General features: G+C 47.8%; 1 protein-coding gene across 1 annotated transcript in view; it reads left to right on the forward strand.

Annotated features, from left to right (window-relative positions):
- The window catches only part of PRKRIP1 (PRKR interacting protein 1), a 172,628-nt gene that overhangs the window by 68,531 nt on the left and 78,978 nt on the right, over nt 1-25,119 (forward strand). The window contains exons 2-3 of the mRNA XM_086954789.1: nt 5,639-5,790; nt 11,586-11,664. Coding sequence (XP_086810915.1) covers nt 5,668-5,790; nt 11,586-11,664 — 202 coding nt within the window. The 5' untranslated portion in view covers nt 5,639-5,667. The remainder of the gene's footprint in view (nt 1-5,638; nt 5,791-11,585; nt 11,665-25,119) is intronic.

Consider the following 25,119-nt stretch of genomic DNA (forward strand, 5'->3'; position numbering starts at 1 on the left):
CAGGGTCGCATGTTACTGTCTAACTCTAACCAAAGAAGTGCTCACATATCAAGAGGAGAATAGAGGCAAAGCATGGGAAGAGAAATTAGGAGAAAGATATTAGATTTGTACAAATAGAACTCATTATATTTTGACAATGGGGGATTGCGATAGGAAGAGAATCAAAGCTGATGTTTCAATTCTGTACGTGTTAAGTGTTTTACACATACAATATCCTTCTTGAAACGGATGGCTTGAGTACATCGGAGGTTCTAGCAATGATTAACAAGCATTGCCAAAGCCAATAGGTTTCGCCTATGCAATGTCTAGTGGCTTTGTCAATGTGTTATAGCCATGTTGAATACCAGCATGGCTGCTGTTCAGCATGGCTAAAAGTTGGTGGTGTAGAGGAGAGTGTTGTAGAGTGGAATGGCGAATAGTGAAGTAGAGTGTCGTAGAATGGATTGGCATAGAGTGTTATGTATTGGAGTGGCACATATCAAGAGGAGAAGAGAGGCAAAGCATGGGAAGAGAAATTAGGAGAAAGATATTAGATTTGTACAAATAGAACTCATCATATTTTGACAATGGGGGATTGCGATAGGAAGAGAATCAAAGCTGATGTTGTCATTCTGTACGTGTTAAGTGTTTTACACATACAATATCCTTCTTGAAACGGATGGCTTGAGTACATCGGAGGTTTTAGCAATGATTAACAAGCATTGCCAAAGCCAATAGGTTTCGCCTATGCAATGTCTAGTGGCTTTGTCAATGTGTTATAGCCATGTTGAATACCAGCATGGCTGCTGTTCAGCATGGCTAAAAGTTGGTGGTGTAGAGGAGAGTGTTGTAGAGTGGAATGGCGAATAGTGGAGTAGAGTGTAGTAGAATGGATTGGCATAGAGTGTTATGTATTGGAGTGGCACATATCAAGAGGAGAAGAGAGGCAAAGCATGGGAAGAGAAATTAGGAGAAAGATATTAGATTTGTACAAATAGAACTCATTATATTTTGACAATGGGGGATTGCGATAGGAAGAGAATCAAAGCTGATGTTGTCATTCTGTACGTGTTAAGTGTTTTACACATACAATATCCTTCTTGAAATGGATGGCTTGAGTGCATCCGAGGTTCTAGCAATGATTAACAAGCATTGCCAAAGCCAATAGGTTTCGCCTATGCAATGTCTAGTGGCTTTGTCAATGTGTTATAGCCATGTTGAATACCAGCATGGCTGCTGTTCAGCATGGCTAAAAGTTGGTGGTGTAGAGGAGAGTGTTGTAGAGTGGAATGGCGAATAGTGGAGTAGAGGGTCGTAGAATGGATTGGCATAGAGTGTTATGTATTGGAGTGGCACATATCAAGAGGAGAAGAGAGGCAAAGCATGGGAAGAGAAATTAGGAGAAAGATATTAGATTTGTACAAATAGAACTCATCATATTTTGACAATGGGGGATTGCGATAGGAAGAGAATCAAAGCTGATGTTGTCATTCTGTACGTGTTAAGTGTTTTACACATACAATATCCTTCTTGAAATGGATGGCTTGAGTGCATCCGAGGTTCTAGCAATGATTAACAAGCATTGCCAAAGCCAATAGGTTTCGCCTATGCAAGGTCTAGTGGCTTTGTCAATGTGTTATAGCCATGTTGAATACCAGCATGGCTACTGTTCAGCATAGCTAAAAGTTGGTGGTGTAGAGGAGAGTGTCATAGAGTGGAATGGCGAATAGTGGAGTAGTGTCGTAGAATGGATTGGCATAGAGTGTTATGTATTGGAGTGGCATATAGTGGAATGGCGTAGAGTGTTGCAGAGTATAGTGGCGTAGAGTGGAGTGGCATAGAGTGCAGTGGCATATATTTTAGCAGCGTACAATGCAGCGTCTTAGAGTGTTGCATGGTAGAGTGCAGTGGCCTAAAGTGCAGTGGCATGGAGTTGCGAAAAGTGCGGTGGTGAATAGATGCATTGAGTGCAGTGGTGTAGAGTTGAGTGGCATCGAGTGACGCAGAGTAGAGTGGCAAAGAGTGGTTGCAGAATAGAGTATTCTTTTTCTTTGTTTTATACAGCCCGAACTTGACCCAAAAGTATCCTGTATCAGAGCATTTTACATGAGCACCAGTTGCGTTACACAATTTCATTCATGTTTTGTAGGCACAGGGAGATTGTGATTTGCCCAGAATCACAGGATGTTGAGGGTCCTTGCTGTGTCTCGAACCCGGTTCCCCGAAATTAGAGATTGACCTCCCTGGAGTTAGGCTACATCCTCTCCCCTGAGTACAGTGCCATAGAATGCAGTGACGTGCCGTGGTGTGATTCAAGAGTTCAGTAGCATAGACTGCAGTGTTGCAGCGTAGAGTGATGTAGAGTGCAGTGGCATTAAGTACAGTGGTGCAAAATTCAGTGCAGTCGTTTCAAGTACAGTGGGGCAGAGTAGAGTGCAGGGGAGTAGATTGGCATAGAGTCGACTGGTGTAGAGTGCATTGACGTAGAGTGTTAGAGTATGTATTGGCATAGAGTGCAGTGGCGTAGATTTAAGTGGCGTACAATGCAGTGTTGTAGAATACAGTGGCGTACATTATAGTGGTGCTTAGCAGAGTGTAGTGGCGCAGAGGAGAGTGGCGTAGAATGCAGTGGTATAGAATGTACAGAGTAAAATGGCATAGAGTGCAGTGGTGTACAGTTGTGCAAATGATAGAATTACGGCTTTAGGTGCTGCAGAGTGCAGTGGTGTAGAGTTCAGTGATGCAAACTGGAGTGGTGCAGTTGTGTAGAGTAGTGTGCAGTGGTATAGAGTGCAGTGGAGTAGAGTGGCGTAGAGTGCAGTGGCATAGATTACATTGTTTCAGAGTAGAGTGAAGTGGCGAGGAGTGGTGCATATCAGAGTGCAGTGGCGTAGAGTGTAATAGCGTAGAGTAAAATGGTGTAGATTGCAGTGGTACTAAATAGAGTGCATTGGAGTAGAGAGGGGTTGTGCAGAGTAGAGTGGAGTGACCTAGACTGGAGTGGTGTAGAGTGCAGTGGTGTGGAGTGGTGTAAAGTGGAGTGGTGCAGAGTAGGGTGTAGTAGAGTGGAATATGCATGGTGTGGTAATATTACCATTACAGATAACACATTTTCATTTGAAATGACCATTACATTTGCACAGCCATACAGTATCTATATATATAAAAAACGAATGTATGTCTGTCTGTTTGTCCTTTATGCATTACTACACCATTCATCCGATCGGTATGAAACTTTGGGAAGTTGTTGAGCACACTCCCGCGAAGGTTTCTGGCATAAAAAAAATGAAAGATTTGTTAAATATCCCCCCCCCACGCCCCCCCCCCCCCCCCGGCCCCACAGGGCCCTCATAATCTTTCCAATACTGAACGTTTACAGTTTCGACTCGCTTTTGCAATGACCATCAACAATCGCTGCAAGTGTTTGGACTAGATTTGGAGAATCCGTGCTTCTCACATGGACAACTGTATGTGGCCAGCTCACGTGTCGGAAAACCTTCTGATTTATTGGTGTACGCACCAGACGGAAAAACAAAAAATACTGTGTATCCACAAGCACTCGAATAAATAAACAGAATTAAAACCACATTTAAAATGTTTTCCATATTAAAATGAATAAGTTTCAATAAAAATGACACAATATAAATTGAATGTTATCATAACAAGTTTCCTTAAATTTCCTTTCTTCTGAGATCGCAGCAACGCGCGACGTGTAAGCTAGTTACTAATAAAACTATACAACACACAAACGATAATGTGTGGAAATGGCATCACCTAGTGTATTGATTTGTTTTGAACATATTAAAATATTTGTTTCCAACATACTTCAGAATTAACAAAAAATGTGCTTTCCTAATTCTGATATATTCTGAAATACTTGCACAGTTCATGTAAATGTTGTTGTGTGCTAGAAAAAAAACCTTTCCTACCCCCAAGATCCAGCAAGATTGTCACATATATTCTCTCACTTTGAAGTACGAGAATTAAAAGTAAACAACAAGCTCCCCTGGAGGACAGAGCCTGACATTTGATCTCTGACTTTGAATGCACAGCAAATGTGACAAGATAAGAACAAGATGTGCAGGCCTGTTTACAGAAAGGAGCACTTGTCCAAGAATACAAGGAGAGGTGGCGTCAAAAGGCTTTTCTCCTGGGGAGGGACAAACTGAATCTGGACAGCCTAAAACAAATAAAGCCAGCAAATAGCAAGCCAGAAAATGTGAGTTACAAACCACAAAGCCAATAGTAAGCAGCAATCGGAATGTATTCCCAGGGAAGCGTTCTGCAATATCCCAAGATGTCTTTTGTAAACCAGACAGCTGTGCTGTCTGGTAGGCTTTGACCTAAAAATTGAATGATGCATGAACAAACTTTGGGTGGAAACTTTTCATGTACATTTTTAAAGGTTTTTAGTGTCTAGCATTTATTATATCACTTATTTGAAAATGTGGTTTTATTTCACTTTTAACATTTTTTATTAGAATCTGTTTTAACGTAGCTGTTTAAAGGATGTGTTGATATTTCAGCCGCCCTGCCAGAGATTTGATGTTGTATATTTTCCTATCATCTACAAATGAATAATTTTTTTATTATATTTTTATTTTTATTAAATGTTTTTATTGATTTCAGTGACAGTCATACATATATCAGTAAATAACAAATTTCCAGGTTACCTATACCAGTACTTATATAAAGGGGTCAGCATCACATATATGTTAATCAATCACTTCTCTGTCCGTAGTCCTACGCATTTCTAACTCCACCATCGGAAATGAATGATTTTTGAATGAATGTGGACTTCCCTCCTGTCTTACTTATAGTAGCTATTAGTGATGTGTCATGTGTGACAGGAGCGGGTGAGACAGGTGCACTTGCATGATGTGCTCCAGCCCCCCCATGGTGTGCATTGGACCACTCTCATTGTGAACCCCAACCAAACGACAATCTCCTGGGTAGTTTGTGTTATAAATGCTGCTAGTTGTAGTAGTTCCCTAGCATATTTTGTTTTTGTTTTTTCCAATACTGTGCCTTCAGCCACCTGGCAATAGTACTGGAAACTATTATTTAACTTTTCTTCACCCCATTGCATGATTTATCCCACCCTGCAAAAACTGCTTTAAACAAAGAGCTGACCATCCGAGCTTGTAACAGTTATTTATATTTCTATGGAAAAACGCTTCTTCTCTGAGCGATGGCCTTTGTCAAAAGTGCAGTCCTTCTGCTGAATTGGTACTCCAGCACACACCATAGTGGATTGAGGAAATGTTGTGCACCACTAATGTAGAAAAAGGTTTTTGTTACACTCACGTGGACACTGCAAAGTGGCCTAGGGGGTGCTTGCCCTTCTCAAGGGAAGGGTAAACTGTGGGTTTCAGTTGAGTTAGGAGTTACTGTTGGCGGGTTAGTGCTCACAATCGTCTCCTGGGTGTAAGAGCCAGACACATAACTAAATATTGGTGGGCGAGCTGGGCAATGCTGTGCTACAGATTGAAAACTACTTTGTGTTTTTTAACTAACTTAAGGAAGGGCAGAGATACCATGTTTTCCTAGATACTGCATTAAAACTTTATTTTTAGCTGCTCTTCGCATCACACATGATAATTTCAGTCTCATTGATGGCAAATCTGCCTTAAACCAACTTATTTCCTCTGAACAACAGCTGTTCAACTCTAAAAATATTGTGGAATCATGGCCGCCCATTCAACTGAGCCGAAGCCCCCTCGCCCTAAGAAACCACCGCAGCCCCTAGTCATCCCAAAGAATGCCATTGAGGAGCAACGACTGAAGCTGGAGCGGCTTATGAAGAACCCGGTAAGTGTGCATCGAGAGGACATTGTAAAGTTAATAAAGACTGCATAGATATAAACTCTGAAATAGGACGGCCGAGCCGTGTCAGGGAAACCGCTACGGAAGAGACATGGAAGTTAGCCATTGACCTAAAAAGGAGACTTCAGACTCATAAAGACTATTATATGAAGAGTTTGACGTAAGCATTTTTAGGTTAGCAAAGGAACTGGCAATGCTGTAGATGACAGGTAGCAAAGAATGAGAGCAGTCAGCTAACACAATCTCCTCTTGTGACATACAAAATCCTCTTTCTGAGCCTCAGAATGTTTGGGAATTACATGGTAAAATGGTTGTGCTGCATGTGTTTAATTTTGAAACAAAGCATTGGGCTTGATTAATTAAAGTCATCTTGCTTCTTAAATATTGTCACTACCTATAGTCACTCTTGTCTTTATCTTCTTTGCGCTTCTATCTAAGAATTTCTACTGTACTCTTGGACATTCCTTAGGGCCTTGGGGATTTTCACATCTCGCCTGCGTGAGCATGCACCTAGTTCTTGGGCTCTTGCTTGGAACATGCTCATTACTTACCATTCATTGGCACTCGTCTTTGCTGCCTTCTAATTGTGCAGCCCTTGCCATATGTCACTTCCTTTTTTTCTGTGACGCAGGGACCAAGCACAAATTACTCATATTTGAAAGTGTCCCAACGCTGCTCGATCTGTGATTTGGGTATTAGTTGATCTGGTAAAAAAGCGCAATGACACGATTTACGTTGGCCATGCCATAATACTTTTATTTACCTTCTCACCTGCACCTAGTCTCTTTCTTCTCCCCCCTCCCCCCTGTTGAGTCTGTTTTATCTCCCCCTCTCACCTGTCTGGTCCCTTTTTCTTCTCGAGGTTCCCTATTTCTTCTCCCCACCTCCTTCCCGCCCGGTCCATGTGTTTCTCCCTCTCCCATCAACCCACCAATTCCCTGTTTCTTTTCCAAGTCCTTGTTTCTTCTCCCCCTCCCACCCACCTAGTCCCTGTTTCTTCTCCCCCTCCCTCCTGCCTGGTCCCTGTTTCTTCTCCCCCCGGTCCTTGTATCTTCTCCCCCCCCACCCGCCCGGTCCCTGTATCTTCTCCCATCTCTGTTTCTTGTCCCTGTTTCTTCTCCCAACCGCCCGGCCCCTGTTTCCTCTCCACCCCGCCCGTCCCTGTTTCTTCTCCCACCCACCCAATCTCTGTTTCTTCTCCCCACTCCCACCCTCCCGGTCTCTGTTTCTTCTCCCTGGTCCCTGTTTCTTCTACCTGGTCCCTGTTTCTTCTCCCTGGTCCCTGTTTCTTCTCCCTGGTCCCTGTTTCTTCTCCCTGGTCCCTGTTTCTTCTCCCAAATGTCCCTATTTCTTCTCGCCCCCCACCTCCCAGTCCCTGTTTCTTCTCCCCTTCTTACCCGTTTGGTCCCTGTTTCTTCTCCCCTTCCCACCCGCCCGGTCCCAGTTTCTTCTCCCCTTCCCACCCGCCCGGTCCCAGTTTCTTCTCCCTCTCCCACTGGCCCGGGCACTGTTTCTTCTCCACCTCCTACCCGCCTGGTCCCTGTTTCTTCTCCAGAGTCCCTATTTCTTCTCCCCACTGCCACACGCCATTCTCTGTTTCTTCTCCCTCTCCCTTCCAACCGCCCGGTCCCCGTTTCCTCTCTCCCTCCCAGTCTCTGTTTCTTCTCCTCCCAAACGCACGGTGCCTGTTTCTTCTTACTCTCCCTCCCACCCACCCGGTCCCTGTTTCTTCTCTCCCTCCCACATGACCGGTCCCTGTTTCTTCTCCTCCCACACGCCTGGTTCCTCTTCTACAAGGACTCTGTTTCTTCTCCACCTCCCACCCTTCCCAGTCCCTGTTTCTTCTCCAGGGTCCCTGTTTCTCCTCCGAGATCGCCCCCACCCGATTCCTGTTTCTTCTCCCAAAGGTCCGTTTCTTCTCTCCCCCTCCCACCGCCCGATCCCTATTTCTTCTCCCCTTCCCACCCGCCCGGTTCCGGTTTCTTCTTCCCTTTCCCACCCGCCCGGTTCCTCTTTCTTCTTCCCCTTCCACCGGTCCGGGCCCTGTTTCTTCTCTCCTTCCCCCAACTGTTTCTTCTCCGCCTTCCACCCGCCCGGTCCCTGTTTCTTCTCTCTAGGTCTCTGTTTCCTTCTCCCCCTCCCACCCGCCCGGTCCTTGTTTCTTCTCCCTCTCCCACTTGCCTGGTCCCCGCTTCTCATCCAGGGTCCCTGTTTCTTCTCCCCCTCGCCCGTCTGTTTCTTCTCCCTCTCCCACCCACCTGTTTCTTCTCCCTCTCCCACCCACCTGTCTCTGTTTCTTCTCCCCATCCCTCCCTCCCATCCACACGGTCCCTGTTTCTTTTCTCCCTTCCATCCGCCCGTCTGTTTCTTCTCCCCCTCCCTCCCTCCCACCCTGTTTCTTCTCATGTCCCTGTTTCTTCTTCCCTCCCCCCGGCCTGTCCCTGTTTCTTCTCACCAACCAACTGTCCCAGTTTCTTCTCCATGGCCCCTATTTCTTCTCCCACTCTCACCTACCGGCCCCTGTTTCTTTTCCCAGGGCCCCTGTTTCTTCTCCCAGGGCCCTGGTTTCTTCTCAGGTCCCAGTTTCTTCTCCATGGCCCCTATTTCTTCTCCCCCTCTCACCTATCGGCCCCTGTTTCTTTTCCCAGGGCCCCTGTTTCTTCTCCATGGCCCCGGTTTCTTCTCCTCCTCCCATCCCCCCCGGTTCCTGTTTCTTCTCTCCCTCCCACACGCCCGGTTCCTGTTTCTTCTCCCCCTCCCACACACCCGGTCCCTGTTTCTTCTCTCCCTTCCATCCGCCCGTCTGTTTCTTCTCCCCCTCCCTCCCACCCTGTTTCTTCTGCAAGGACTCTGTTTCTTCTCCGCCTCCCAACCTCACAGTCCCTGTTTCTTCTCCAGGGTCCCTGTTTCTTCACCGAGGTTGAGGTCCCTGTTCTTCTCTCCCCCCCCCTACCGCCCGGGTCCCGGTTTCTTCTCCCCTCTTACCCGCCTAGTCCCTGTTTCTTCTCCCCTTCCCACCTGCCCGGTTCCTGTTTCTTTTTCCCTTTCCAGCCTTATTTCTTCTCCCACTTACACCGGCCCTGTTTCTTCTCCGCCTCCTACCCGCCTGGTTCCTGTTTCTTCTCCCTTGGTCTCTGTTTCCTTCTCCCCCTCCCACCCGCCCAGTCCTTGTTTCTTCTCCCACCTTCCAGGTCCTTGTTTCTTCTCCCTCTCGCCCGGTCCCTGCTCTCATCCGGGGTCCCTGTTTTTTCTCCCCCTCCCACCCGCCCGGTCCCTGTTTTTTCTCCCCCTCCCACCCGCCCGGTCCCTGTTTTTTCTCCGAGGTCCCTGTTTTTTCTCCCCCTTCCACCCGCCCAGTCCCTGTTTTTTCTCATGGTCTCTGTTGTTTCTCCAAGGTCCCTGTTTATTCTCCTCCTCGCCCCATCTATTTATTCTCCCTCTCCCACCCGCCCGTCTCTGTTTCTTCTCCCATCCCATCCGCCCGTCTTTGTTTCTTGTCCCCCTGCCTTCCGGTCTCTGTTTCTTCTCCCCCACCCACCCCCTGTTTCGCCTTCCCCACCCACCGACACCCGTCCCCTGTTTCTCCTAACCCAACCAACCCAACCGTCCCCTGTTTCTCCTCCCCCATCCACCGACCGGTCCCTTGTTTCTCCTCCCCCACCCACCCACCCGTCCCCTGTTTCTCCTCCCCCACCCATCCCCTGTTTCTCCTCCCCCACCCACCCACCCATCCCCTGTTTCTCCTCCCCCACCCACCCACCCATCCCCTGTTTCTCCTCCCCCATCCACCCACCCGTCCCCTGTTTCTCCTCCCCCACCCACCCACCCACCCGTCCCCTGTTTCTCCTCCCTCACCCACCCACCCGTCCCGTTTCTCCTCCCCCACCCACCCACCCGTCCCCTGTTTCTCCTCCCCCACCCGTCCCCTGTTTCTCCTCCCCCACCCACCCACCCCGTTTCTCCTCCCCCACCCACCCACCCGTCCCCTATTTCACCTCCTCCCCCACCCACCCACCCGTCCCCGGTTTCTCCTCCTCCACCCACCCGTCCCCTGTTTCTCCTCCCCCACCCACCCATCCCCTGTTTCTCCTCCTCCACCCACCCACCCATCCCCTGTTTCTCCTCCCCCACCCACCCACCCATCCCCTGTTTCTCCTCCCCCACCCACCCACCCATCCATCCCCTGTTTCTCCTCCCCCACCCACCCACCCATCCCCTGTTTCTCCTCCCCCACCCACCCACCCATCCCCTGTTTCTCCTCCCCCACCCACCCATCCCCTGTTTCTCCTCCCCCACCCACCCACCCATCCCCTGTTTCTCCTCCCCCACCCACCCACCCATCCCCTGTTTCTCCTCCCCCACCCACCCACCCATCCCCTGTTTCTCCTCCCCCACCCACCCACCCATCCCCTGTTTCTCCTCCCCCACCCATCCACCCATCCCCTGTTTCTCCTCCCCCACCCACCCACCCATCCCCTGTTTCTCCTCCCCCACCCACCCACCCATCCCCTGTTTCTCCTCCCCACCCACCTGTCCTCGGTTTCTCATTCCCCCTCCCACCCACCCGCCCGTTTCTCCTCGCCCACCCACCCATCCCCTGTTTCTCCTCGCCCACCCACCCATCCCCTGTTTCTCCTCGCCCACCAACCCATCCCCTGTTTCTCCTCCCCCATCTACCCACCCGTCTCTATTTCTTCTCATCTGTTTCTTCTCCCCGCCCACCCGCCCCGTACGTTTCTTCTCCCCGCCCACCCGCCCGTCTGTTTCTTCTCCCCGCCCACCCGCCCATCTGTTTCTTCTCCCCGCCCACCCACCCCGTCTCTGTTTCTTCTCCCCGCTCACCCGCCCCGTCTATTTCTTCTCCCCGCCCACCCACCCCGTCTCTGTTTCTTCTAGCCCCGCCCACCCACCCCGTCTGTTTCTTCTAGCCCCGCCCACCCACCCCGTCTCTGTTTCTTCTCCCCGCCCACCCACCCCGTCTCTGTTTCTTCTCCCCGCCCACCGCCCCGTCTCTGTTTCTTCTCCCCGCCCACCTGCCCCGTCACTGTTTCTTCTCCCCGCCCACCCGCCCCGTCTGTTTCTTCTCCCCGCCCCCCCGCCCCGTCTGTTTCTTCTCCCCGCCCACCCTCCCCGTCTGTTTCTTCTCCCCTCCCAACCGCCCTGTCTGTTTCTTCTCCCCCTCCCTCCTCCTCCCCACCCCGTCTGTTTCTTCTCCCCTTCCCTGACGTCTGTTTCTTCGACGTCTCTCCCCCGCCCCTTCTGTTTCTTCGACATCTCTCACCCGCCCCTTCTGTTTCTTCGACATCTCCCACCTCTGTTTCTTCTCCCCCCTCTCACCCACCCTTTCTGTTTCTTCTCCCCCCTCTCACCCACCCTTTCTGTTTCTTCTGCCCCTCTCACCCACCCGCTCATTCCAAAACAGCTTCATTTTTAGAAGTAATGATTGCAACGTGTTACTATTCTTGATCAACCTGATTTTAATATTATTTATCTTTCACATATTAAGAGAGCTATAGGCTTTTCCAAAGTGTACAGCAAATTATTTCAATGGCGATGAGAGAGACAGTACCACAAATAAAGTTGAATGGATGCTCAGATAAAGAGATGTGTGAGTAAGCTCGTGCAACATGGTGAAAGAGTGCAGAAGACACTGTTTTCTTAATAAACAACTGTTCTCTTGATTTGTCCCAGAGAAGTTGTATTTGATGGCAAGTGAATAATGGCAAACCAATTTGCTTTGATGTTTGCATTCCATATTTATTTTTTATTACATTTCCTAGGATAAGAGTGTTCAAATTGCCGAAAGACACAAAGAATGGGCACCAAGAGCTCCTCCCGAGTTTGTGAGAGATGTCATGGGTAAGTGGACAATAGCAGCGTCTTTAAAATAGTTTATGAAACAATCAACCTCTTGCACATCTAATTTTATCGTAATGTTATCATGATTGCCCCACTGATGAGGCATTAAAGTGCTTTATGGTGGATGGCACACTACTCAAGAACGCAAAGTTGTAGTTAATCCAGTGTTGATTGGTTGTTGGGATTAGTCTTGTGCGCTCAGGAAACTGTTCCATGCATCTCCTTCAGTTTCTTTGTGGTAGATTAAGTAATAAGAGGTTAGATGTGATCATCTATGTGAATTCATACAAATGTTGAAGAGTAGATAGGCCAGATTTCAAGGATCTATGGTTGCAAAGATGGCCTTGTTATTCATGAAGTGTGGGCAGTTTGCAGTAACACAACATACAGTAATGCAGACTGGCATGCAACAGAGTAGGCTACCTTCAGAGACAGTAAGGCGTGCAGAGGATGTGTAGGAAGGCAAGGGGCACAAAACCCTTCACTCACATTCCCCCAACTACCTAAACAGCAAACTGGTTAAAGCTGGAAGATCCCGTTCCCTGAGAAGCTCCAACTCACTTCTTCTGGCATGTGACCGAGTAGGCGACCATCAAAGACAGTAAGGCATGTAGAGGATGGGTGGCAAGGTGGGGCCATTCAGCAGAAGTTGAAAGGAGAGGGAACTATCAATAGATTTACGTCATGGTCATGTTTTTCCTGCAGGATTTTAGGAATATAGTGGGAGAAGTTACCTTGAAATATGCGCACCCTGTGGCTATGAGGAATGACTAGTCCAAATATTAATTCCACACGCAGTGTCCTCGAAGTCTCAACAGAGTGCCACGATCAGTCTACCTCCGGGTGCCTCTTCTCTAAGGCACTAATCCAAAAACAAATCGCAAAGGGACGCAGGGATGGGGCTCCAGACCCTGGTGGAATTTCACCAGGTCTATTTATGCGCCAGAATTCTGGGCTATCCAACTAGCCCGCTTTATTCACCCATATTGGAAAGGAACTGCATCAGCCCCGCCACCCTCCCCTCACCCCCGCCCCTATGGCGTGGCTCGATACTCGTCCCAATCTTCAAAGGAGGTGACAAAAAGTCTCCCGGGAAGTATCGCATTATACCTCTAATCGATAATAAAGCGAAGTACTTTGCATGCGTGCTACAGGACTCTTTACAACCAGGGGCCAAGACTAATAAAATCATATCCCCAAATCAAACTGGTTTCATAAGCCACACACGGACAACAGTGAACCTCATTGTACTCTCCTTATTGATTGACCAGGCTGAATCTAACATCTGTCCCGTATACATGTGTTCCATAGATTAGGAATCTGTCTTTGACAGGGTTGATAGGGGGAAGCTTTGGCAGAAACCTGCGCTCCTCAACATTCTGGATACCTTGCTCAGGGCTCTGCAGTTACTGCACCATGACGCATGGGTCAGAATCAAAATTGGGGACGGATTGGGTCCTTCACGGCCTATAACCACCACTCAAGGCCTCAAGCAAGATTGCATTACTGTGCCCACTCGATTTAACTTGTTTCTTTCTGATTTGTCTCCGGTCCTTAACTCAGTAAATTCTCACCCACCCAAATTGGATGGTGTTTGTCTCTCAAATCTACTTTATGCAGACGATCTGGTCCTCCTCAGCAAAACAAACATTGGTTTGCAATGTCTTTTGGACGCAACCACCACAGGAACGGACTACTGATAAGCAAAAAGAAAACCAAGATTCTTGCGGTTCGAGTTGCCAGAACACAAAAGCTAACCTGGTCTCTTTGACAGGAGAAACTAGAAGCAACCAACTGCCACAATTCTCTATCCTTTGCAGTGATAATGCCAGATACGTGAGCCAGGTGACTGAAATAAAAAAGAAAGGCACTACACTATCATTTGCTCTCAGATCTGCATACATAAAACTAAAAGGTTCCACACTTGCACCGATCCTCCAGGTATCTCATGTGAAGGTACTTACAACCCTAACATATAAGAGTGAGGCTCTGAAAGGGCGGGAGAGTGCAACACTGGACAAAACGCTCCTAAAGATCTACAGAACAGAATTCCAGCTCTCCTCCTACACATCACCAGCGCAAATAAAACTGAAATTCGGAATTTGTTGACAGGCCCTGGCTCGCAAGGCGGCCTTTGTAAAAAGCTGCCACAAGCTCAGGGCCTCAAAGGAAGGTACCACGGCCCACCATCTATGGATCAAATTGGCCACAAAGCATAGGTCGGTCGGAAACCACTATCTGACCCCAAGTCTTCAGCATCCTTGACTTGGTATCCACCTGGGACCTATCTACCAGTTATCTGGAATTTAAAAGGTTGGCAATAGAAGACCGGCCAGCCTTTCCGCATGGAAACACGGCTGGACGGCACTATGTACTTATAAACAACTGAAACCTCAATGCTACTTAAACAAATTCTACATTGAAAGGACAAAGCTACAGTTCATGAAGCTGGGGATGGGGGTAATCCCTATTGCCTGTCAACTTCCAGCTTGGAAAAGGGGTAAGGATCAGGCAATGTGCTGGCTCTGTTAACATCAAAACGAGGACATAATACATGCATTGTGCCTCTGTCCCACCCTTCTAGAGGAAAGGAGGGTCCTGTTACAAAGAGGGTGGATTGCTAAAGACATAAGATCCTGCAGAGAAGCAGTCCTTGCACGCTTCGATCCATCAAATATCCTGCTAAATTGTGCCTTGGTCAAATTCATTCGCCGTTTCTCTAGGAAGATAGAGGCACTTGTTCATGCATGCGAAGCTCTGATAAATAATTATGCCACTACTGGGCCTTCCATCAGAGTAACAATGTAAACTCCCCAGCTTGTAACTTTACACATGTATGCACTTTACATTCTAGCACCACCGTGTTAGTAACATGTAAAACCGGCCACCTTATATGTCGCAATGATTTTTAACACCTATTGTTTTAAGTATGTATTTTAGAAAGAGGCAACTTTATGGAACGTGTAAACTGGGACTTGATGCCATTATCTTATGTTGTAAGGATTTTAACTAATCATGTAATAAAGTCTTTTATAGTTGTAAGTTAGTAATTCGTATTTAGTGTGCTCGTAGAAGAAGACACATTCCGCCTTGGGATGCAGTTGTCCATAGAAATAATTGACTAAAGGCCCTAATTAGTTAGATACTACTGGACTATCTAAGCCAGATTTGTATCTTGAAAGAAATGCTAACATTGTTTTAATTTGTATTTGTATTAATGTATATTTATTCAACCCTCTGTTTAATTTTCATAAGATACATAAATGAAATTATCAGTGCAAATGCATCATGCCCAATGCATTTTAGGAGAATAGCTATTCATCAAGGGCCCCAATGAGCACATAATTTCGTTAAGAAAAAAACTTTAAAAAAATGAAATTTAGAATGTAATTATAAATGCTTTAGCATAATAATAAGTTATGGTATTCACAGAATTGTTATCACTTGGAAAGTATCACAATGACCGTTTTACCTTGCACAGCAGGTAATCAGGAAGTTAGATTTTTGCCCACTGTGCCCAGGATCTTAAGTACTGCTGCCTTTTGCGACAACTGTTCCTAAGGTTTTTTTTTCGTTTTGCAGTCACTTGACATCAAAGGACGGCTGCTTCCGGTTTCTACTTTTTCTTTTCTGCTGGTTTTTGTTGAAATATCATTCTTTCTGCCTTTGTCTTCAGACACAGTTTGCTGATGTGATTCCACTGAGCGAAAATGGCAAAGAAGTAGGACTGCAACATGCTTCACTGCCTTCTAGACTCTAATGTTTGTGATATCTTTCCAGAGGTGTCCTACACAATGTAGAGAGGCAGGGAATGAGCTAACCTTAGATCACAAACACTTGTGGTCACCATCGTATAATTTCTCTGCTTTTGTATTGAGAGGTTCAGAGTGCTCCGATTTGATAACAAGAACTGTCTTGATATGGAACATCTGACCTTCCACATTTTTATGCCCAGGCTCCATTCTTCTTCAGAGTCTAGCTAAATAGTCTAGAAGAGCACCCCTTGAACCTCTGGAGCCTTTGATAGAGAGGCTTGTTATAATTCCTGTGTCGACGAACAATTTCACAGTTCCCCCACAGACGCACCACTGTAGACACCAGAAATTGCACCCCCACCATTGCGATGCCAGCAAATTAATTATGGTTTTAATCCCCTACAACCTCCTCCTCGTTCTCCTACAACTTATGGAAAATAGATGTTGGCTCCCTCAAAAAGCAACACTAGCTCAAAAGCGTATGAAATTAGCTTAGGAATCCATGCGTCGCAACAGAAAAATACAGGGAGGAACATTCAAGTGAAAGACATCTTAGAGAAAACAGCCTTCTTAAGGACCATACCAGAGTTAGGATACCAAAAGAGAGAGACTCTACATTGAAAAGGCTTAGGGGAGATCATCATCCCACTGAGGAGCAGCCTAGAAGCTCCCGCTTTCCACTGGAAGACCCATGTTTGAAACATCTCATGGTTTCCCTGTGAAAGGTTCAGTCCTAATTGCATGTATACATGTTTGCTGAGATTCTCAGAGTGCTCCAGATCCATGTTGAGAACCTTCTTCAAAGCCTAGAAAAGATAATTTCCCTAGAGACGAGCAACCTAGAAGCTCTTGTTGGCTGGAACTCCCTATAAAAGTGACACTGACCACAAAACCTACAAGACACCATGCTATTCCTAAACAGTTTGCAAGTTTTTTCTCTCAAAATTCTCGATTCCTACCCTTTCTAGATCTTACCAATGGATGATCTGGGCTTTCATGCTGTATGAAAGGTATATTAAATGCCATCACTCCAATAGCCCAAACATCTGTGATTTTTCTTTTTTGTTTGTTTTTAGGTTTCTACTACAAACAGCTTTAGCTGTCTGTAGGCAGACCGATTGTTTCCAATATATAAAATATACTTGAACTGGGCTTTGAGTCAGACCCTTGCTTGAATGATTTTGCGATCTATCTCCGGTCGCTGCTGTTGATTTGATTCCTCCTTATTCTTGCGTTTGTACCGCCCAGGAGCATATTTGTCTCACAGTGCTCGTATTGTATGAGTTGTATCATTTCACTGCTTACATTCAGGGAACTACCTTTTAGGTCTCTGTTTAACATTGCAGTTGTCAAATACCTATTGGTCACAATTGACATACCCCCAGATTCATCAAAGTCCTGTTTTGCGCGTCCTTAATAGCGATTTTTAAGGAATCGCTATTAAAGACTCGCAAAACGGGATGCATGTAGAAATCGCAATATTTTTTGCGATTTCTACAGCTTCCTTATTTGCGATTCGCTAGTTGCTAATCGCAAATAAGGAATGGCTGTCCCATTCATTCCATTTAGGAATGAATGGGGAGTCATTCCTTATTTGCGATTAGCAAATAGCGATTCGCAAATAAGGAAGCCATTTCAAGGGTGCCAGGGTATCCAAAGGACACCCTGTAGCACCCCTGAAATGGTAATGTACTCACACAGATGTCCAAAGGACATGTGTGTGTGTAACATACAACTTAGAAAAATGCACTAAAGTGCATTTTTCTAAGTTTTAGCTATTTACCACGTAGTTAGACTTCGTGGTAAATAGCAGCCCCAGATTGCGAATTCGCAATTTTAAAATTGTTCATGAATTGCATTTAAGGAATCTCAAATTGAGATTCCTTAATTGCAATTATTCGCAATTTAGCGATTTTCAGAATTGCGATTTTTGCATTTGGGATGATGAATCCCAAATGCAAAAATAGCGCTCGCAAAGGGCCAGATTTTCAGAATCTGGCCCTTTGCGAGCCGATTTCGGCCTGATGAATCTGGCTGCTAGTCTTTATGTTCACTCCTTTCAACTATTGGCTTTCTTCAGACAGCTTCTTTCATCCAGTCAGTTGGGACTTTGACAATCATGAATGCTCCCAGCTTAGTGGAGTAGTTATCTCTCACCTATTACTATTAGTTATTTGTCCCTTTCTGCCTTTATTCAAGTCCTTGCATTGAGCTGCGTTAGGGACAAATTAACAACTGGAGCCCTCTCCTTCTGGCTCCCACCCACATGTCTCTCTTTGATATGATAGTGCTGCTTGTGTTACAATATTAAACCCAGACTCATTGGCTCTGCCATCATGTTTTTTTCCGTTTAGCACTTAATGAGAGTTCATATGTTTTCTTGTTTCCTCCCCTGTGTGCTGCTTCCCCGACCGCTGCTCTCCTTATTGCTCTCTGCCATCAGCACCTCACTTTCTTCCTCTCCTCTCCCGGTCCTGCTTATGGTTTTTTTTTCTTTTTCTTCCCCTCAAACAAGTACAAATTACTTTTGCCTGTTCAGCTTACAAGCCAACTGCCATCTTTGGGAAGAGCACCTGTTAACTATCGTCTCTAGGTCTCGGCTCTAGACGGCGTGTATGTGCTGTCTCAAACCAAGACTGCTCTAGGTACATCTGGGCTTGCAATCCACCCATATGCTTGCCGTTTGTTGGTACCACCTTCGCTCAATTTTTTGCCCTCCCCATTTGTGAAGGGCATGCATACGTCCTGCCCTCCTCGAGCTCTCCGCCCAACTACCTTTCAGCTTGGGCAGCTAGCATTGTAGGGCACAATTCCAGCTGCCCCCCATCTCCCGCCCTGGGAAAGAAAGAACTCTCCTCAATATTGTCGCTTGTGCAAAGCTGGCAAGGAAGATATCATCTACGTAATCTGTATCTGCTCCAAATTTAAGGACCTGAGGTACGATTTATTGCGTCCATCGTTCAAACTACATGGTGTCCGAACATGTAGGCAGGCGGTCAAACTGTGCTTCAACCCCAGCAAAACAAAATTAAATTGTCGGGTTTCAAAATGTTTTGAACTAGTGGCGAAAAGACAGAAGAGCACGTTCCTCGCGGATTAATAAAAAAGCCGGACTGAAAATCATTGACACAGTGCTCTACAGCCACGAACCTTTCAATATAAAGATGGCCATAAATTGACAGTAAGTACATTTTTTTAAAGAAGTTTTAGAAAGTTGTATAAAACGTATTTTAACAATGTTAAATCAGTTTTGTAAAGGTTTTAATTAACCATGCACAAATAAAATCATTACTTTACCTTACCTTACCTTTCAGCTTGGGCAGCTAGCATTGTAGGGTACTGTTTCTCACTCCTTTTTTTTTTTTTTTTTTAGGTCTCGCCTGTTGTCGATGCGCATGCGCATCGAGCAAAGCGAGACTATTGCGAGTTATCCACACTTTATCTGCACTGCAAGGAATCGTGGCGATTCCTTGCAGTGCCCGTGAGTTTTAAGGTCAATGCGCATGCGCATTAAGCTTATGCGCATGCGCATTGACCTTAAAAGTCACGGGCGCGTGCACGTCCGTCTTTGTTTACCCCTCCGCCCCCTCCCGCCGTGTCGCATTTCTCCTCCCCCTCCCCTCTCTTCCTTCCGTCGTGTCGCACCTCTCCCCTCTCCGCCCCCTCCCCTGCCCGCCCCCTCCCGCCGTGTCGCATTTCTCCTCCCCCTCCCCTCTCTTCCTTCCGTCCTGCCGTGTCGCACCTCGCCTGCACGTTTTCGGCAAGGAACTTTGCCAGCGCTTGTTTACAGAGATGGTATGCATGTTCTCTTTCGTTTTCGGTGGCTGATCTTCTGCAAATTACTACTGTAAATATGTTTACTTTTTGCTTTGTCCGCAGCGTTTGGCACTGTAGAATTAACATAACATGACTTCTTTTCTTCTCATCAAACGTGATTGATAACAAAAAGCATTCCATATGTAAGTGTGGAGTGGAACCTTTTTATATGCGCACTCAGGCTAGCGTATACTCACTGTAGCCCCTAGAAAGATAGCTAAATTAAATTCAAAGAAAATATAGGGGTTCATTTAGAGTTTGGAAACTCTGTGCTTCCTTCTGACAAACTCGTGGTTAACCTGGTCTAACTAGAGGTGGGAGAACCAAAGGTTTGGTGCTGACAGTTCGACTGGTGAACCCCTTGGTCCAGTCCTAGATTCGCCATAGGATCACAGGATCACTTTGCTCCCAATTTTAAGGGAGAAAGGTCGTTACTAACGCTAGATTTACCCGCCTAGCACAGCCATGCGAGGCACACCAGTTCCAGGCAGGGGGAAAAACATCACTCAGGGCCATCATTTTATTTGAACAATCTATTGAGATTTCATTCTTGCAAAAAATACTTTGTTGGGGATGCGACAAATATAAGGCTGCTCGGAGAATGATTAGTGCCTTTAACGGAGCCACCATTGGAGTGTATGCTCCATTGAAGGCTCAGAGATCGGGGATCTCTAAATCTGGCAGGTGGTCTATAACCAAGGGGTGGCGTCCATCCCATTTACAGGCAGAGTGGGCATGTGGGCTATCCTGTCCATGAGGCCTGTAAACTTTAAAATATTTTCAACTTAATGGAAACTGGGCACAAGAGCCCAAACTATCAAAAATTATCAGAACTCAGGTCGAATTTCCAGGTATGGAGGAACATTCAGTGGTGGAATCCCCCCCAGGTAAAGAAAATTCCGCCAGTGGTTAACACACGCCATGTATTAAACTCCTCCTCCGCAAATCGCAGGATTTTCTGTTGCCGTCCAGCTCTAGGACAGGCACGGAGTGTCCTGGGTCAAGCAGGTGACTAAGAAGAAGATGACACGTCAGCAGTCTGCCTGGGCTGTGAACAAAACAGTTAGAAAGGGAGCTCGCGCCTGCCGGGAGTGAAGAAAAGGCCGCATTCTACAGCTCTGTGCTGGGTTTGAAGTGAGACAGGTGACTGCCGCCTGCTCGCTGTGTTCAGACAAGCCTAAGCCTGATTATACAAATCCCAGCCGACGTCAATGCTGCAACGCTGATTTGTCACCGTGAGGGAGTCCTGAGCGAGGTTGGCAGGATTTGTTGCTGCCACCAGCCTGGGAAGGCTAATTAACACGTGCCTGACTAGGGCCTGTCAGACACTCGATGTCTCCTCAGGAATTTATGTGGCAACTGTAAGCCTTCTTCATCTGCCACCAGCCCAATACCCTTATTTGCACCCCTCAGTGCACCTCTACAGGTCCTGTTAGCCCTCGCGGGGTGCACTGCTACACACTGCTTGTCCTCCCCACCACTTAGCCTGCTTCGACGCCCTCCTTGAAAGGGGCCTTTCCTGCTACCCTTCGGTCTTCTTAATTTTACTCTTTGTTGGTGAGCAGGCCAGTACTGCCACTGCCACACTCTCCACCACTTGCTACAGAGGGCGCAACCGACATGGTAACTATGCCTGCTCTAAAACCTCCAGCCTCAAGAGATCTTCCATACCTGCCTCCCTTAATGCTGACAAAACCTCTGTCACTCTCCTGTTAGTCCCACAAGCCATTGTCCCATCTGTCACTAATATTCCTGCTCTACTCTATCGCTCCTATGTCCTAGGCCCGAACCAATTGAAGCCAATTGAAACTGACCCACGTCTCCTAAAGTAACCGACATGCCTGCTTACTACTAAAGGAGACCCTTGACCCAGTTGCATAATCACTACGTCCTGCCTTCTCCAGCTACCCAACCAACCATATCTCCCTGTAGTCCTTGGACTGCACCACCCACTTGAAAAGACCGGGGGCAAGGCTCCAAATTATTCTACACCCCAATTCCCATTCCCATCAGGACCAGATTAGTGGTAAGCTTGTGGCAGGTGGATCAGGGGAGTAACGAAACCCCTGCAGTGCAAGGAGGGGCAGGGGCACTGCTATCAGTACTATAGCAGACCCAACACCACTGGGGTTCATGTGCTGTGACTGACTCATTGCAAATTAATTACGTTACTATTTTCTCACTGTGAGGTCATGCTCTCCCTGCTCCATTCCTGGGTGTGTGGGGGTGGGCAGCTATGTTTGATAAATTCCTGGTTGACTGACGAAAAAAATTCCTGCCTGAAAGAGAAAATACCAGCACTTTGATCCTTCTGGACGGACAGGTATCCGTGGGCTCTCAGCAGTGCTAGGCATTGTACACCTTAGACGCAGGGGCAGTGTGGCCTAGTAACCTACCTCAGATGCAAAGTACTGTTCGAGACACTGTACATCAGAAAGAATTACCGTACCTTTATCTGTTGTTGTGGGTCACTGTGCACCTAATTTTTAGGTATCAGCACAGAGCAGAGGGGTCTTAGAACCTGCCCATTGCTTATCATTGGTTGGCTTTAATGTCACTCTTATCAATTGGCTCTTATTTGGTCAGCACGTGCTCACTTCACTTTCTCTTTGTGTGTGTCTACCTTCCCTGGAGCACGACCCAAGTGTCTCCTTCTGCTGCTCACACTTTCTCTCAGGTGCTTTTATTTTACTCAACTGCAGCACTCCATAAGAGTGCATGGGTTTGCAGGTTGTCTCTTCCACCCCTTGTCCAGCTCTGTGTAGCTGTTGCCCGGTCATTGTTGCTTTCCCTGTTGTTGCTTATCCCATTATTGTTTGCCACGTCATTGTTTCTTAAACATTGTTGCTTCCACCCTCCTGCGTTGTTGCTTGCCCCTCTCCCTCCCTGTTCTTGTTGCTTGCCCCATACTTCCCCGTCATTGTTGTTTGACCACCCCTACTCCTGGTTTTTAGGTCTCGCCTGTCGATGCGCATGCGCATCGAGCAAGGCGAGAGTATTGGGACTTATCTACTCTTTATCTAACTTGCAAGGAATCGTGGCGATTCCTTGCAGTGCCCGTGACTTTTAAGCTCAATGCGCATGCGCATTGAGCTTAAAAGCGCGTGCACATGCCCCAGCCGCCTGCCTTGCCTACTCTCCCGCCCCCTCACTTCTTGATTGCACGGCCGCTAGGCCGTGCCTCCCCTACTCCTCCTCCTACTCTCCTCCCCTCCCGTCTGTTCCAGCACTCCTCCCACACCCCCGCTCCGCCCCCTCACTCTCTCTGCCCGCCCGCTCTCCACTCTATCAGGCAGCCAGCCGCACTCCTCCCACACCCCCGCTCCGCCCCCTCACTCTCTCTGCCCGCCCGCTCTCCACTCCATCAGGCAGCCAGCTTCAGGAGAGCAATCTGCGGGGTGCCGCCATTTTAGCAGCACGGGCTTTCCCGATCACTCTATTAAACTGTGAACGGCTCACTCACCGTTGACCACTTTGTAAGGTGAGATTATAGCAACCGAGGCCTGCATGCTCCGATATAGAAAGGCAAGCATCCCATTTCCTTTACATTGTTAATATTGACCACGCAGCCCATTTCAAATGCTCTCAGGTCTTGAAAATGGTTAAGCTAAGTGGCAGCGAGAGATTATGACTTGTCTAAGATCACTCTTTGTGGTGGAGCATATGGAAGCTAGTATTAAACTGGTGCCTCCTAGTTTCACAGTTCATATATCGGTCACAAATCCTGCATTTGCACACATATTTTTGTGTGCAGACTAAAGGAAGCTTCGCCGCTCTAGCAAAGCACTCTTTACAAATCCAGGTTAAAAAAATGCAGTTTTCAGTTGTGGGGTTTCCTTCTCGTTGTAGCCCGAGGGGGGGGGGGGCCCCATCTGCCGCTCCCGGCCATGCAATTAGCCATGCAACACATCCCGGCCCCCTTTCGTGAAGCGCCCTGACACCCCGGGGAAAGTCCACTCCCACAAAATGCACAAACCAATCACCCCCTGACTTTCGACCACGCTCCGTCATTCCCATCATCCCGCGTCGAACACCATCCTACATGTGAATGTTATACAGTGAACTGTCTTATGTACTTTGTTAACTCGAACGGACTTTCGTTCACTTTGCACTAAGTCGTCATATTCCCCCAGCACATCCGCGTTACACACTCCCTTCTCTGTCCTCCATTCTGCTCACTACCACTGCCGATCTGTGTTTCTGCTGACCCTTGCCTCCTTATTCGACTATGGGGGGGGGGGGGGGCGTTCTCAACTTCTTGCCGGCACTTCCAAGGCTCCTTGCACCCTTCGCCCCCTCCTCCCCACCCCCCTTATCTGCCGCTCCCTGCTATGCCTGGTGGAGTGGGCTCCGCGGCCCCCCCAAACCCCCACTTCGCCCGCCCTTACCCTCCGTGGCCCTCCCTGCTCTCTTCCTCCTACAAATTCCTTTCCTCATTCCCTGCCTCCTGTCAGTAACCACCTACGCTGTGCCTTCCCTGGCCGCCCAATCCCGCCCCCCACCTTGTGGCACCCTCACCGTCCCCCCGCCCCCTGTTCCTCTCTCCCCCTCCCCCAACCCCCCCCAGCCCAAACCCGCCTGAATTTCGCCGGGACCGCGCCGTACATTGTAAACCTCCTTCGTTCAACTTCGTGCTATCCCTTCCTGGCAAGGTGCAACTTCTTCCGTTCACTCTGCTAGGACCCCCCAAAGGCAACCCAGTTCCGTGTTACCCAATCTAAGCCTCATTCCTGCCGTAAACCTTTACTGCCTATGCGCCACGAGTGCCAACCCAACATCTGCTGATGCTCCACATACTTAGCTCTTCTTTATTCAGCTCCCTTTGCATTGGAGGCCTATTCTCCGAATAGCACTTAACTGCACGTCTCTCCCGCGCGCCCATAACTCTAACTCCCCACTTTCTGTCTCCTGGACGGCCCCAAACCCAATTCATCCCTCCTTTGCCCCGCCATCCGCCCCCCATTATGCTTCCTCGCTTGGCGCCCTTTTCCGCCATCCTCGTATGTCCGTTCTTGCGCCTCCCATAGTCCCTCCGCACCTTCCTTACCTAACCCTCCCCCAACATCCCCCCATCCTCTAAGCGCTGTAAATTAAGGCAAATCAATGAACTGTGACTTAGCCTTTCCGCCTCGAGAAGGTCACAGAGTGAGTCAGCTGGGGGCCAGTTTATTGCCTATGAAAACCCCGTATGTGAGTTCCGTTTGGTGCTGTCCTTTATGCGTTGGTACTTGTGACTTTTAACTTAAACCTATTTTTATTTCTCCCCCTTCATACTGCCGGACAAAAACAGTGACAGTTCCCTCTGCTATCACTTCTCATCCGCTTGAATGTAGCCCTGGTTCTGTGTGTTTTTCTGCGCTTTGTTTATTTTACCCGCTCCGCCCCCTCCCCTGCCCGCCGTGTCGCATTTTTTTTTAAATCCCCACTTCCCCCCTACCCCCCAGCAATGCCAACACTGAAGCCGTGCTCTGCTGCTTGTTTTTTTCTTCCTCACTTCTAGCTGCTGCAATTCCAGTCCAGCAGCCTGGGCGACGGAGGGAGGATTTGCAAGCAGAGCTGCTCCCATTTGCAATCAATTTCCGTAGAATTTGCCAATGATTTAAATGCTTACTTTTTTCCGCATTTTTGTTAGCACAGAGCTGTGGCATTATCGAACCGCCGTCGATCTCTTTCTGCTTACTCAACAAGGCGCACTGTTGACAAACACTGATGAGCCAACTGGTTTAACGAGGATAGCGATGTTGGCCACCCCTCACCCTCACTCACCCTCACCCTCACTCACCCTCAACCCCTCACCCTCAATACCTCACCCTCAACACCTCACCCTCACTCACTCACCCTCAACGCCTCACCCTCAACCCCTCACTCACCCTCACTCTCACTC

Source organism: Lissotriton vulgaris, chromosome 2_1, assembly GCF_964263255.1.
Source record: "Lissotriton vulgaris chromosome 2_1, aLisVul1.2, whole genome shotgun sequence".
Classification (NCBI taxonomy): Eukaryota; Metazoa; Chordata; class Amphibia; order Caudata; family Salamandridae; genus Lissotriton; species Lissotriton vulgaris.